The sequence below is a fragment of the Trematomus bernacchii genome, unplaced genomic scaffold (assembly GCF_902827165.1).
Source record: "Trematomus bernacchii unplaced genomic scaffold, fTreBer1.1, whole genome shotgun sequence".
In the NCBI taxonomy this organism is placed as follows: Eukaryota; Metazoa; Chordata; class Actinopteri; order Perciformes; family Nototheniidae; genus Trematomus; species Trematomus bernacchii.
Window position 1 is genome coordinate 211,205 of NW_022987699.1, and position 15,011 is coordinate 226,215.

The 15,011-nt window shown below is 41.4% G+C and overlaps 1 protein-coding gene across 1 annotated transcript in view; it reads right to left on the bottom strand.

Annotated features, from left to right (window-relative positions):
* LOC117490057 (NACHT, LRR and PYD domains-containing protein 9-like) overlaps positions 1-12,584 on the bottom strand; it is a 38,344-nt gene extending 25,760 nt beyond the window's left edge. The window contains 2 exon segments of the mRNA XM_034139648.1: positions 7,378-7,528; positions 12,485-12,584. Of these exon segments, the coding sequence (XP_033995539.1) occupies positions 7,378-7,517 (140 nt within the window). The 5' untranslated portion in view covers positions 7,518-7,528; positions 12,485-12,584.
* Positions 12,585-15,011: the final 2,427 nt, after the last annotated feature.

The window sequence follows — 15,011 nt, forward strand, 5'->3', positions numbered from 1 at the left end:
GTAATACATGCGGGGCCTTGGATCACTCATTGCAATGATGCATATTTTTGACAACCCATATCGTTTAGAGAGAAGGGGTCACTCAACCCACCCAGCAGTTGTTTTAAATCTTACTTGTAGCTTCACAGAGAGCGCACGGCACCAAATTATGAGTTTAAAAGACAAGCGCCACCACCTCCTGATGGTCATCCATTTAATCAGGGATGACCTGAAATTTAGAGATGTTATTTAAAGTAGAAACATATCCGCCATAAGTGAAAATTCCTAAATTGAACTACAAACCATTGATGAAATAACTACTGTTTTTAAAAATCCTTGCTAAAGGAGGGAGTAACTGTTACATGCTCGGACGCCCAAGGTTCCACACACTGTTAAAGGGGTTAGCATAGTTCTTTAAGTAGACTAGAATTGAAGATAAATTAGTATAATGAGTTATTGATATTCCACCGGTTTTCACACCATTTAAGGAACTTTATCACTGCATTAGAACAGACCACCCAAAGGTAATGAAGTAGGAACCATAAGTGATGAAATTCTCCAATTGTTGTAACTGACCAAAATCTTCTCCCAGAAATGACTGTCTGAAATGCCGTATCCCATAGTAGATGTTTGATGGTATCATGGAACTAAAACCTTGTATGCAGTCTTGCTACAGGATTAGACTGGGACCTGTGCACTTGATGTTTTATATATGCAGTACCAATGACAGTGGGGCAGTTAATCAACATGGCGAAACAAAAAAAACAAAAAAAAACAGTAGGGCTAAGAGACCAGTCAAAGGAGGGAGTTTAGGCTCCACAGTGTACAAGGATAGCATAGGGGTGCCCAGGGGAGTGCTAGATGTTGGAGTTGCATTCCATGTACCCGCACCCTAACATACCGATTGATCACCACGGCCTTTTCTAGAGAACATATTACTTTCATACTTTAAAAAGTATGAAAGGGGGGAGGGTACATTTCTCATAAGGGAACAGTTTCAATTGCTAGCAGAACAAGACGACTCAACCCATATACAGATATTGATGAAAATGAAGACAGTGTGTAAATGATGTTAAATGATATGGATGATAAATGATGAGATTGTTCAAAGAATGTCCAAATCATGTGATATTTCAAATGATGAAATCATTAGAATGAAGAACCAGCTACAAAGTGGTATTACTTTGCACTATTCCAAAAAGGTTTCTAACTTTTATGTTTTATACTGTTATTAGTGATGCGATTTTTAAATAGTATGTTTTTATACTTTGTAAAACAAGTGCCTTAACACTGAATGTGGTATGGGAACGGTTTCTGTGAAAGGAGGGAGTAAGAAATGTTCTAATACCACAAGTTGCTGCTATTTTAAAAAGTGATATTGAATGTTAAAACTAAAAGTTATGCACAAGGGAAAACTTTTACACCAGAAGACCAACCAATGTATTGTTTGTATTTTTGATGACGGTTATTTGAACCATTCCATTTTGATAGTATGTTTTTGATATGAGTTATGTACTATGCAAAGTTCAGATGAAGAACTCATTGATTTCAGTATTGTGTTCACACCTTAAAAGGTGTGAAAGGAGGGATTGTTAGAAATTAAAATCAATGTTTTATGGCATGATTTAGTCTAAAACATACCGTCAGTTTAAAAGCAGTCAGATGAAGAACTCATTACTTTTAGTATTGTGTTCACACCTTAAAAGGTGTGAAAGGAGGGATTGTTAGAAATTAAAATCAATGTTAAACAGCATAATTCAGTCTAAAATATATCGTCAGTTTAAAGCTGTTTTATTGTGGAAAAAACCCGGAAGTTCTCAGGAAATCAATGCCAAGCTTTTATTCTGAAAATCCTTTATCCGGTTAGCATGTGACTAAATATTACGTTTTCTGAATGTAAAATGAAAATGACTTGGAGTGTTACACACCAAATCGTACGGACTTTAACACTACATCGATAGACGTTAAGATATTATTACTGCTGAATATTAAATGAAGGAACAGTTGATCATGGAGTGTTTACACATTACGTGAGTAGCTATGACGTCAGAGGGAGCTACCGTAAATGAGAACTGTGTCGTAAAAGTGTTTCTAGGACTTCTAAACTAACGATTACAGCTGTTTATAAGGTATTAAATAGAAAGTCATGACAGAGATAAGGAGGAGAGAATGCTTAAGGAAATAGGCAGAGAATACCAATGTCGAAATCATCTGTGCTCTCGCGATATCGAACCCACAAGATGAGAAGGGCGGTCCCACTATCTTCACAGCGGGGGACAACGAGACGTGGATAAAAAGACAGGACGGAAGATAACTCAGCCCCTTTCCTTCGGTGCAGCCCACCCTGAAGACATCACCGGCTTTGTCTCTCCATTACCCATGCTTGTTCTTCAACCACGTTACTTAATTAAACTACCCATTTGAACCTTTTCAGAGACTCCATTAGTCTCTTCATTTAAAGCTCCTCTCCTGGGCGCGAGAACATCGAATACTCTAATATAAGCAAGGAATACAGAATGTTTCGTTACGTTACTTTGTTGAGAATGTGGCCATGTAATACACGGGATCATTTGCAGCGACTTGGTCATTGTGAGGAAAAATAACACCCATCCTGATCGTTTCAATGAAGTTGAATACAGAATATTCATATTTGTCAGTGATTTCATGTCAATTCGGCGAACATAAACATCAATGATGATGATTAAATTAGGATTAAAAATCGGGAGAGCCGGCTCGTTCGTTTATTTCGACTAAACAACATTATGTTGTTAAATAACAACATGGTGATGTTTTGTAAATGATTACATGTCTTATTTAGCACAGACTATGATCCTATCCGTGACATATGGATCTTAACAACAAATAAGTTGATTTCACATGACTCCAGTGTGGAACCCCACTGCACCCCCTGGTGGATCATTGATCCATTGCAGCTGGCTTCACAATAATTAAATGTATTTATCACGGGGGCGGTATCAAGTCAGACTGGGGGCCGGCCGGCCATCACGGAACGTGCACGAACCGATCACGACCCTCGCATTTTAAACTGTCCAAAATAAGACGCTCCATCTGTATAAACCTAGCATTTAGCAAAGCCATGCAAAGTTTTCGCTCCGGGCTTGCCGAAGGTGTAGTGCGTCTCAGCTGACGAAGATGTGCGTGTTGAACGCCGCGCGGGCCGGGAGCAGTCAGTCGGGCAGGAGGAGCTGCCAGCGGGCCCCTCAGAGTCCGGAGCTCCGGAAAAACGGGGCGAATCCACCGATCCCTCACTTGGCGTGCAGCGGGAGGGCCATGACATCCGAGGCGTGGATAATTCACAGAAGAAGCCGTCAGGTATGCCTTAAGATGGACCAGTGGACGGCGAGGCAGGATGCAGTGTGACCCGCGTAGGTAAGTGGGGATATCCGACAGTAGAGGGGGGGGGGGACGATTTATGGTTGCCAGATGTAGGTTTGGGCAGCAATATCAACTCCAGTGAGGGTCTGAGGTGGAGGAGAGCTTGGCGATCATAAACGAGCAGAGCAGAGACATTCTGACAAACATAAAACAAAAACAGGACAGCTAAAGGTAGAGAGCTAAGCGAGCGGCGAGCCGACACAGGCGCCATCTTGACTGCAGTGACCTTGCCCAGTAAAATTCAACCAGAAAACATCAGCCGTTAGCTGTTAGCAGTTAGCAGTTAGCACACAGAGCTCACAGCTCCTCATATCTGTTCAGAAACTATACAGAAGTTAAAGAAGAACAAACCACAGACTTTCTGTGTCATGGCGAATACAGTCGCTGGTTTATTTATGTCTGTAGGCCGTTGTTGTGAGTGTGGACGGACGTTAGCTTAGCTTGATCGATCCGATCTCCATTCAGAAAACACGCATTTTAAAAGGTTTTTCGCCTGCCCTCTTGTCTGCAGACTTGTCAAAGCATTAAAGGACCCATGTCATGCTTTTCCGGTTATTACCCGTCCCCTTGTGTGTTATGAAGGTTTTTCTGCATGTGAACGGTCTGCAGAGTCACAAACCCTGTAGCGAGTAACACTCTAACACAGAAAATACCTGTCTATGCTGCCCCACAACGCCTCGTTGGACATTTCTCTTTTTCCATTTGTTTCTTCCGGGAACCGCATGACGTCATGCGGTTCCCGGAACCAAAATGGACCAATCCGTGGAGCTCCTCACACACCAGGACCTTTAGCGTACATTTTCAACTAACAGGGAGTCCCATTGACTTGCATAGAGCTACCTGGTTGGTAATAGACGAGTTGGGATGGTGGAGAAATGCTCTCCGCAGACCCATTCTCACAGCGTTTATAAACCTTTTTCTTACTCAATATCAAGCCACACTTATTGTTTTTACTTCGGCTGTGAGTGTTTGTGTGTGCTCAGGATGAGTTTCGCGCTGTCCCGCTGTATCGCCGACCCGGAAATCTGTCCGCTCCTCGCAGCAGCTCGAGCTCGCAACGTCCCGACCAATCAGAGCACACTGGGCTCGCAGGGAGGGGGTGGGGGGCCGGAGATCCATCAAGCCGTTTAGGACAGAGAGTGAATACACATACTTTACAGAGAGGCTGTATAAGAAACCAATGTGAGTTTGGAAAATTGCACAGTATAAATCTATTCTAGTATACCTCAACAATGGAATTATGATCAGTAGAAATGGCCATGACATGGGACCTTTCATTTATGGTTTTTGCTAACCGGTATGAGTATGTTGTTACTTCGGCATCATTTTGAAATGTGTATTACAATTACATCACGGTAAAATATGTTCATTTTGTTGTAGTTGTAGCCCCCTAGACAGCGCGTCTTGTTTGAATGATGCGAGTAAACACAGCTGACAGCCGCGGTGAAACTCAAGTGTTTAGAGCGATGCGATAGGAGCGATTAGAGCGAAGCAAATATTTGCATCGCGTCCGGTGTGAACGCAGCATAACACACTTAGCTAGTTTATCTGGAACTAGCTAAACTAAGAAATATATTTATTCTTTACTGTCAGGTCACTTATTACAGGTTCAGCGAGCTGCACGAGACTGACGGGCTGTCAGGAGAGGGAGAGGAAAAGAAAGCACCCTGTTTCTTTTTCCCATTTTATCATACAGAATTACTGTAAACCTTTGAATAAAGTAGTTAATCTACTATTAGTAGTTTGTTTAAATGCATTACTTATGTTGTATTTTTTCATTTATAAAAAAAATCACACGTACCCCCTGCAGTACTCCAACGTACCCCTAGGGGTCCGCGTACCCCCATTTGAGAACTATAATGTTTTTAATACACCCCGCAGTCTCGCATCGTATGCTTCAGCAGAGAACGGGCCGCGGTCGTTGAATTTCAACGCAGCGGGGAGCATTCACTCGTGATCTCAAGTCGTCTACTGCATAAGTTTAGGCAGCTCTATAGACACATAGTGCACATAACTGGTACGCAGGTACGCATGCGCGGCAACAATCTGAAATGCGTACCGTCACTTGTGTCACAAAGCGCATTTGCGTACCGACGTACTTGTGAAGCTCTTCCAGAAGGCGGCTAGATCACCGGACGACAGAGTCGGTCTCCGTGTGCACAGACAGGGCTGCTGTTAACGTCGGTCTGTACAGCAGCCCTGCGCTAAAACAGCTGTTCACAACGTCCACACGCTCTGCGGTCACGAAGCTCTGTACTCCACTAACAACCCCCCCCCCCCCCCCCCGTTGACAATTGCGAAGCGCTTAACTCCACTACCCCCCCCCGTTGACAATCGCGAAGCGCTGTACTCCACTACCACCACCACCCCCCCGTTGACAATCGCGATATAGAGGGCTTCATGGGAACTTTGAGGGGAGCCAGAAGTTGGAGTACCAAACTTCTCATTTCATCAAATCCCCCTCCTCGACTCCTCGACTCCTCGGTCCTCCGGTAGTGACCCGGAAATGAATTTTAGCGCGCCATGTTGAAGGACATCTCATTTCTCTAAATGCACATCGAGGACCGAGCATCGAGCGTCGAGGAGGCTCTCTGGAGGAGCTATAACCGAGGATACACTGATGGGTCCTCCACGGCTCCTTCGTGGATGCATTTCCGGGAACAGAGATGTTTCAAAGAGTCGAGACGCACGGCCGGACTTATCTCAGCCAATGACAGCTCTGCATGCATCCCCTGGATATTATTTTAGTAACTGCTTTCATCGCAACACGATGTTTACAGAGAGAACAGCTGTGAGGTCCGTGCAGAAAGCAGAGCAGTGTGTAAAATATAAATCACTCAGTATAACAGGCCTACTCTCTTTATTTGCTTTAGTTTAGTAGATATCTACAAACAAAGAGTCGATATTTTTCTAAAACCATTTAGTGCTTCACATAATAAAATACACAACGGCTGTAGCCTGATTATGCTTTAGGAGCTGTAGGTGCGTGTGTGTGGTGTAGGTGTGTGTGGTACAGTGTGTGCGTAGATGCAGCGGACAGACAGGTCTCAGTTGGTTTGGTGTCCTCTGCTTACTTGTAATACTTGTAAATAAAACTTTTGGCCCGGCATTTATTTCCCTCATTGTAGCGACCAGAGAGGGGAGGGGGGGGGGGGGGGGGGGATATATCCAGTCTCTGATAGTGCTACGTTATTATGAGAGTGCTCTGTTTGATTCTGAAATTGTATATATTTATATAAATATATATATATATGTGTGTGTGTGTGTGTGTGTGTGTGTGTGTGTGTGTGTGTGTGTGTGTGTGTGTGTGTGTGTGTGTGTGTGTGTGTGTGTGTGTGTGTGTGTGTGTGTGTGTGTGTGTTGTGTGTGTTCTGTAGCCTGTTATTGTCTCATTATACCGCACTGTGAATGAATTAAAAGTAAATATATAAGTCGTCATGAACACATCTGTCCATCAGACAGAGGGCTGCTGTGCCTCCTGTCATCATTAATGGACGTCTCTTTAAAATGACCGCTCAGAGGAGAGGAGTTCTCATTTCTCTAACCGCCTGCTGCTTCCCCTCCTCTCTCCTCGGTTCCCCTCCTCGGCTCCTCCGCTCGCATCTCCTGTGGGCGGGACTAAGTCTCGAGGATAGGAGTCGAGGAGGGGAATTTGATGAAATGAGAACGGCCCCAGGTACTCATCTGAGTACCTCACTGAGAAAGTTGTGTGCACCCCTGTCTATAGAAGTCTATGGACATCCCTGATAATGTTGAATCTTGACGCTAAAGGGCCTCCCCGTGCGAGCATTCGCTCGCGATCCCAAGTCGTCTGCTACATACGTTTAGGGAGCTCTATAGAAGTCTATGGACATTCCCGAAAGTTGAAACTCGATGCTAAGTGACGACAGAGACCCTGACATAACGCCAACATAGGCCGAGTTGGGAGTGAGAATGTGTTGGCTGATTATGATGAATATCCTCATTTTAATTCCAATCAACAATTACTAACAATAACATTACTTTTGTTCAGAGTGGTGTCCATCAGTGACGCCAGCAGGTTCAAACTTCTTGATGAGAGTCTTTACATTTGTTCCAGGTTCATTTCCAGGTCTCTTCACGGAGGGAGGGACTCCCTCCTCTTGGTCCACACACTGACTCATATCAGTCGTACCTGCAACAAACACAACAACATGCTCATTACTGCTCCTTCCTCTCTATCACACACTGGATCTGGGAATGAACAAGAAGGGACAAGAAGGGAGTCTGAAGTGTGTTTATCAGCACTATCATGAATGAAAGAAGTTAATGGACGAGTGGCATATTTACTGTGAAGGTTAGGGTTAGGGTTAGGAAATGATATACTTTTTTTTTTCCTCTTCATAAGTTCTGCCACTGCAGTTACAAAGTGTGTTCTCTTGCATACAATAGGCATTCAATTGGGACATACTACTTCTTCATAACATTGCACCTTTACCCTCTTTTTTATCCACTGCAAAGGATTGTGGGTCAGAATAGCCAGAAAAGCATGCTGGTTTACAAACTACAAATGCAACCAGCTGCAGTTGAACATCCTGGTATTCTGGAGTCTTGGACAGGATGCAGGGACCCCAACCAACACACTCTCACTCCATAAACGTCCAGGAGCGACGCTTGGTCAGGGTCCCGAGGCGTGCAGTTGTGACGCTCCTAGGCTCCTTCAGCTTCATAAACAGACGCAAATAGCTTTCAACTGATTGCAATGTATTCCCATCTGCGGCGGGATTTGACGCTCATGGAAGCACGGCATTCGTTTGTGTCGGAGGCTGTTAAAGGCAATGTGAGTGTCCATTCCCATTGGATAACGGAGAATTGTACACCCGGAAGTAAGTATTCCCCTTACTGTCGATTGATTTGACAGTGATATCTCCACTACTCATCAACTCAAAAACACCAGATTATCCTTGTTAATTAAACGACATTGATAGGTTTTAGTGTGTGTTCAATGCTTTTGTCACGTTTTCCCCTTCAATTCTGAGAAACAAGTCGTTTTGTATGAGTTTCGGATGGCCGAAGACATTACATTACCCACAATCCTCTGTAGCAACCATAGACTGTATAAAACAATTAAATAATACATTATTCCGAGTGTGCTTGCTTTTCTCTTTGAAAGTCATCACATAACGGCATTGTAATACACGTTTCATCTGCATTAAATATGACATATCTGCCGTAGTTAACTCTATGTATAGAGCCCTGAAGAGAACACTTCTAGACAAACAGGAACTGCCGCCAAAACTGCAAACTTGACGTGGATCTTAAATATATAAGCAATTAAACAACATCTTACATTTCTTTTCACACAATACGTCTCCTTGCAGTGTCAACACTAATTCGGCTGACTTTTATATTTGATCCAATTGGTAGATAGGCTGTATTTACGCCATAACGGTGCACAGCTGATAGAAAAGGACACCTACTGGTTAAAGCACGTTATTGCATTTTATAATTGCATTATTGGATATTAATAGGATCCCTATAAAGTATATTCTTTAGTCGTCGTTATTCTCTACTAATAGTTAATTAAAGACTGTACAGTATATAATGACTATTTTGCACATCCCTTTCAAGATTTCAAGATTTTCTAAGGTTTATTGACATATCATATTATACACAACTACGGGTTGCAGGTTCCTCAACTGTGCATTACAAGACATCTATCAATATGTGTGTACCTCCACCATTACATTGTCATATTCTGCACATTTCTTATACTATCTACATACATCTTATAAGAGTATAATACATATGTATAATATCAGTTAAAATAAGTGCTTAAACATAGTTAACATTGCAGGAAAGCAATATATTAGACGTTAAGTACTTTGTCAGGCTTAATATTTATCTGTAGATACAAATGTCACTGTGTGTGCTGTGTGCTCTGCATGTGTGACCATCAAAGAGGGTTTCATCCCTCCATATTCATCTTCTATACCCCCAAAGCTTTTTTCTTATTCAAAAGAAGACCTTAACCTAAAGTATTCTTTAATGTTTAAATAAAGCCTTATTAGTTTGTCTGTTTTGCACATCCTCCTATTAATATCTAATAATACAATTATAAAATGCAATAACGTGCTTTAACCAGTAGGTGTCCCTTTCTATCAGCTGTTCAGTCAGTTTAACTTAGTTTAAAGACATTAGAACTGTCAGAAAACACCATGGAATACTTTGTGAATATGATATTTTAAAGTAAATAAACAGAGAAGAAGAACACTAGTGTTTAAAGGGAATGGGCTCTGGCTGTATTTAGAGACTGGTTGATGGGAAATACAATTTAAACAGACCTGGACAGTTACTGAAAACCTGGATCAGTGCTGCTGTCATTTGAAGTTACGATGCTGCAGTTCAGACGCTGATACTAGAACAGAAGACGGAGCCCTCCACTAACATATCTCATGCTATCACAAACATCCCATCAGAAAACTCAACGCTCCATCAAACCGTTTCAGATACAAAGTCCAGCTAACATGAGACTCCACTGGAGCGTCTCTGACTGCAGTATCAGTAAAGACATGAAGACCCTAAACACACAGTGAATGTGAGGAGACCACAAAGGTGTTGTATCACATCTGCTGTTTACTCTGCTATGTTGAACTTTTTTTTGTTTAAAACACGTCAGTCACGTTGATCGGAGCTGTTGGACCGGATCAGTCACTGCCTGCATGTCTCACTGCTGATGATATCTCAGATTACAACAAACTGCTGCCAAAAGCTGCTGGCACCATTACAAGGAAGTCTTTCTAAAATCATTCTTCTTTAAGTCCGAGGGACGTTGTCCAAAATACTTCAGAATAGATTTATAGAATCAGCATCAGGAAACATTAGTCCTGTCCATTTAAACGGTGATACAGAACAATTTGATCAAATTTACCCTGATGATCAAAACACCTACAGGTTCATCTGGTAGGATTCTCACCTGAGGAACTGAGTTTTAAGAAACAAAAATACTTTGTCAGGTTAGGTTACTTCTTGGTTGGAATTATAATCTCAAATAAAAAAGCATTTCGATCATATAATCACCTGCTGAATTCCCTTCAGGTCAATTGAGACAGCTTCACATGAGGAGTAAACTCTTCCTCGTCAGTCAGAAAGCCAGTCAGTGAGAGAGGTGATGTAGTTCTACCAGCTGTCCACTAGGTGGTGCTAACGGACCCTCTAATGAAATAAAGCTCAGCACTAACACATGATGAAGCAGCGTGGATCACGTGCACGTGTGCCTGATCGGACACATTATATTACATTTAGCCGACGCTTTTTATCTAAAGTGACTAAAAAATGTACAATAAATCAAACAAACTATAAAGAGACAAACTAAGAACAGCAAGACTCCTGCAGGTACGTTCACTTCAAACATCCCAAACTTTTTTAAAGTACTAAATACAGAATGAGAAGTTTATTTATTTTTAGGCCGAGATGCACATTGTTAATAAATGTAAATATTGTTGATAAAAAATGATCAGTTAAATTCTCAAAGAGCAACGCATCAAATGGCAATACAGATTGGGACTAATGTCGATGGGACTCAATTTCAAAGGAAACCAATGTTGATAAATCGTGATCTTCTCGCTCCCAGGAAAGAAACTTAAAATAACGAGACTAATGGAGTCTCTGAAAAGGTTCAAATGGGTAGTTTAATTAAGTAACGTGGTTGAATAACAAGCATGGGTAATGGAGAGACAAAGCCGGCGTTGTCTTCAGGGAGGCTGCAGCGAAGAAAAGGGGCGAGCGGTCCTCTGTCCGCTGTTTTTATCCATGTCTCGTCGTCTCCCGCTGTGCAAATAGTGGGTGGCCCCCTACTCATTTGCCGGTTCGATATCGCGAGAGCACAGATGATTTCGACATTGATATTCTCTGCCTACTTCCTTAAGCATTTTCTCCTCATTATCTCTGTCATGACTTTCTATTTAATACCTTATAAACAGCTGTAATACTTAGTTTAGAAGTCCTAGTGGTTCCGCTCCGGCAGTTCTTATTTTACGGAAATTCCCTCTGACGTCATAGCTTCTCACGTATCTGTAAACACTACGATCAACTAGACCATTTAATATTCAGCAGTAATAATATCTTAACGTCTATCGATGTAGTGTTAAAGTCCGTACGATTTGGTGTGTAACACTCCAAGTCATTTTCACTTTACATTCAGAAAACGCAACATTAGTCACAAGCTAACCGGATAAAGGATTTTTCAGAATAAAAGCTTGGCATTGATTTCCTGAGAACTTCCGGGCTTTTCCACAATAAAACAGCTTTAAACTGACGATATGTTTTAGACTGAATTATGCTGTTTAACATTGATTTTAATTTCTAACAAAACCAACATCAAAAATCTACTTTTGACTCAGCCGACTGTGACTTCAGAAACAAGCAGGTATATTTTACATGATGTGCCTGCATGAGAGGAACAACACTGTATTTGCTGCATTGCTAAGTTACGTACTGGATTCTGATTGGTCTGTTCTTTCTGACTTGGACAGGTACAGAAAACCTGGATCTGTGCTGCCGTCATTTTAAGTCACGGCTGCAGTTCAGACGCTGATAATAGAACAGAACGACGGACCCCTCCACTAACATATCTCATGTTATCACAAACATCCCATCAGCAAAGTCAAACAGTTTTAAATACAAAGACATAAATAATAAGACATAAAGGCCCTTTACACACAGGTATTATATCACGTCTGCTATGTTTCAATGTTAAAACATTAAAAATCAAACAAACATGTCAGTCATGTTGATCTGAGTTTTTAGACCGCATCAGACACTCCCTGCTTTTTTCACTGAAAATATGAACTCAGATTCAAATCAAACTGCTGCCAAGAACTGTCGCCTTTACAAGGAAGTCTTTCTAAAATCATTCGTCTTTAATTCTGAGAATAATTCTCTACTTTGGAATAGATTTATAGAATCAGCACCAAGAAACATTTGTTCTGACCAGTTAGCACGATGTGATCAGAGTGATCCTGATGATCAAACATTTACAGATTAAGTTTAATTAGGTCAAGTAACTTATTGGTTGTATCTATCCCCAAATGCATAATAATGGACCTAACAAACTTACAAACTTACAAAAGTATCTAAATGATATTCTCACCTGCTGAATTCCCTTCAGGTCAATGTAAACGCCTGCGTGTGTGGAGGAGACTCTGCTCATCTCTTCCTCTTCAGTCCTGTGTCTGTCTGCATCTGATCTGAGGACGCCGTCACTCCCTCATAACTTCAGAGTATAAAAACACATCAGAGTGACGTGAGAACAGGTCCAACGGGAAGAAGAACCAGTCAAGGTGAGAGGTGATGGAGGTGATGAAGTTCTACTAGGTCTCCACTAGATGGTGCTGACTGACAAAACCTTTCAGATCAGCAGGTACAAACACATCGGAGTGACATGAAACCAGCGTAGCCACAAACCTGGAATCTCATGAAGCTCAGGCTGCTAGGGTGATGTTCTTTTTCCACTTCTTCAAACACGCTTTGGCTTGCAAACACATTTTGATATAATGGAAAATGTACTCCTCTGCCCTGTAAAAACTTTGTATCTTCATTTTAAAAGCTTTTCATGTGAAATATCCATATATGTGTTATGTTTAGGCAACCATACTACTTGCATAGGTTAGGTAACTACCTAGTTATATTCATCCTCAAATGTTTAATCCCAAACCTAAAAAAACCTGTAACAAATATTACATTATATTCTGTTACAATACAACCATATTTTTGTATTTCACCCACATATTCTAAAATGGTTTTAGGGGATTTATGGTGGCAAAGATAAATTAAAATCTGTGTTTTTAAATCCTTAAATTATGACAGAAGTTAAAAGGAGAGACTTGGTCATTTAAAAGGAACATTTTGAGCAATTTAGTTCTGTTTTCAATCTACGTAAGGACACTCCTTTGTTTTGGGACTAATTGAGGAATGCCATTTCGTAACAGATAGCAGTATTTGAACCCTGAACACTTAATGCCTGCACGTTACATTAGGTGTTGAAAAATAATAGTCCCTCAGTCACATTGATCAGTTTTTAAGACCTGTTCTGACACTTCCTTCATTTTTCACAGATGACAGGAAACTAAGATTACAATCTAAGTGCTGCACATTCTACTGTTCTGACAACACTAGCTGAAGACCTGGATCACCTGAAATCAAACAAAGAGACAGGACAAGACAATTATTTTAATGTTATGATTGAATATGCAAATGAGGCTTTATGATATTCTAACTTTTGGTGACTTTAGGAAAAATTTACAAACACAAAGATAGAAAATTATAAATAAAATAAAAAGTAAATGTCAACTTTGGATGTTTTCTTTCCACTTGTCTGAAATAAGAGATCACAATTCGAAGTCATTTAGAACCATCTAGTGGGCAGCTATTGGAACTGCATCACCACTAACACTGACTGGGTTTCTGACACCGGTTACACAGGTTTTCACGTCACTCTGTTTGTTTTGATACTCCCCAGTAATTGGTTGAGTACATGTACCCCAGTGATGTTAATTATGCCTGTGATGAGAGGTAAGTAAGTAAGTAAAACTTTATTTATATAGCACCCTGCTCAACACGATGTACAAAGTGCTTTACAGTACTGTACACAGGACACAATTCAAAGTACAACTATAAAATGTAGAATAAAAGGCATAAAACAGCAGCAGGTAATACATAGGATAACACATACGATAAAACACCAGTGAAAGAGAGCTACTAACTCACCTCCTCCGATGCCCCAAAGGCCTGACGGAAGAGGTGGGTCCCCTTAAAAATCTCTATTGAGGCAGAGGCTTTTATTTTCTGGGGGAGTTTGTTCCAAAGCCTTGGGGCCACCACCTCAAAGGCACGGTCCCCCTTAGTCTTTAGCCTGGTTCGGGGCACCCTTAGAAGGCCTTGCTCAGAGGACCTCAGGTCAAATTAAAGATCCGAATTTCAAACCCTCCCGAGAGAAAAGGGATGCACCGTTAGCCTCTTTCGACGACAGAGATTACATGCATGCATAGGCCTAGGGGAGTGCCAGAGGAGTTTAAAGACATCAGATATTGGCGAGACTCTAATCACTCTTCTTTTGGCTAAATATTAATACAAATGTTGATATGATAAATGATATTTATAACAATCAGCAATCGTTAATTACACTCATGATGCTATTAAAGGATCAGCTGATCAGTTCGATGCTACCTCCCGCAGAACAGAATGGCACCAGACATGCTCCTGGCTGAGGAAGGAGGTGTTTGTGATCTGTCCGTGATGCTTGCTGTACATTTATCCCCAACAACACTGTTAGATGGATCCGTCACTAAAGCTTCAGCAGGGCTTCGGTCACTCAGAGAAGAGTTAGCACTCTGGCTAGAAACTTCACCTACAGGCTGGTTTGATGGCATGCTAAATGGAAAGCAGTGACTTTAGCTATTCTCACCTCACTAATCACTGTCACAGGACTGTTGGCTCTGTGTGGCTGTTGCATTATTCCCTGTGTTAGAGGACTTGTTATGAAAACTATCGACAAATCAGTATCAAACACTTTGTTAGCCTATCAACCTCTGAAGACTGAAGCTGACATTTTCTACTCCTCATCCTCTTACAGTTCTGACTTTGATGATGAAACATCTGCGTAAATATATTTTGTTTTG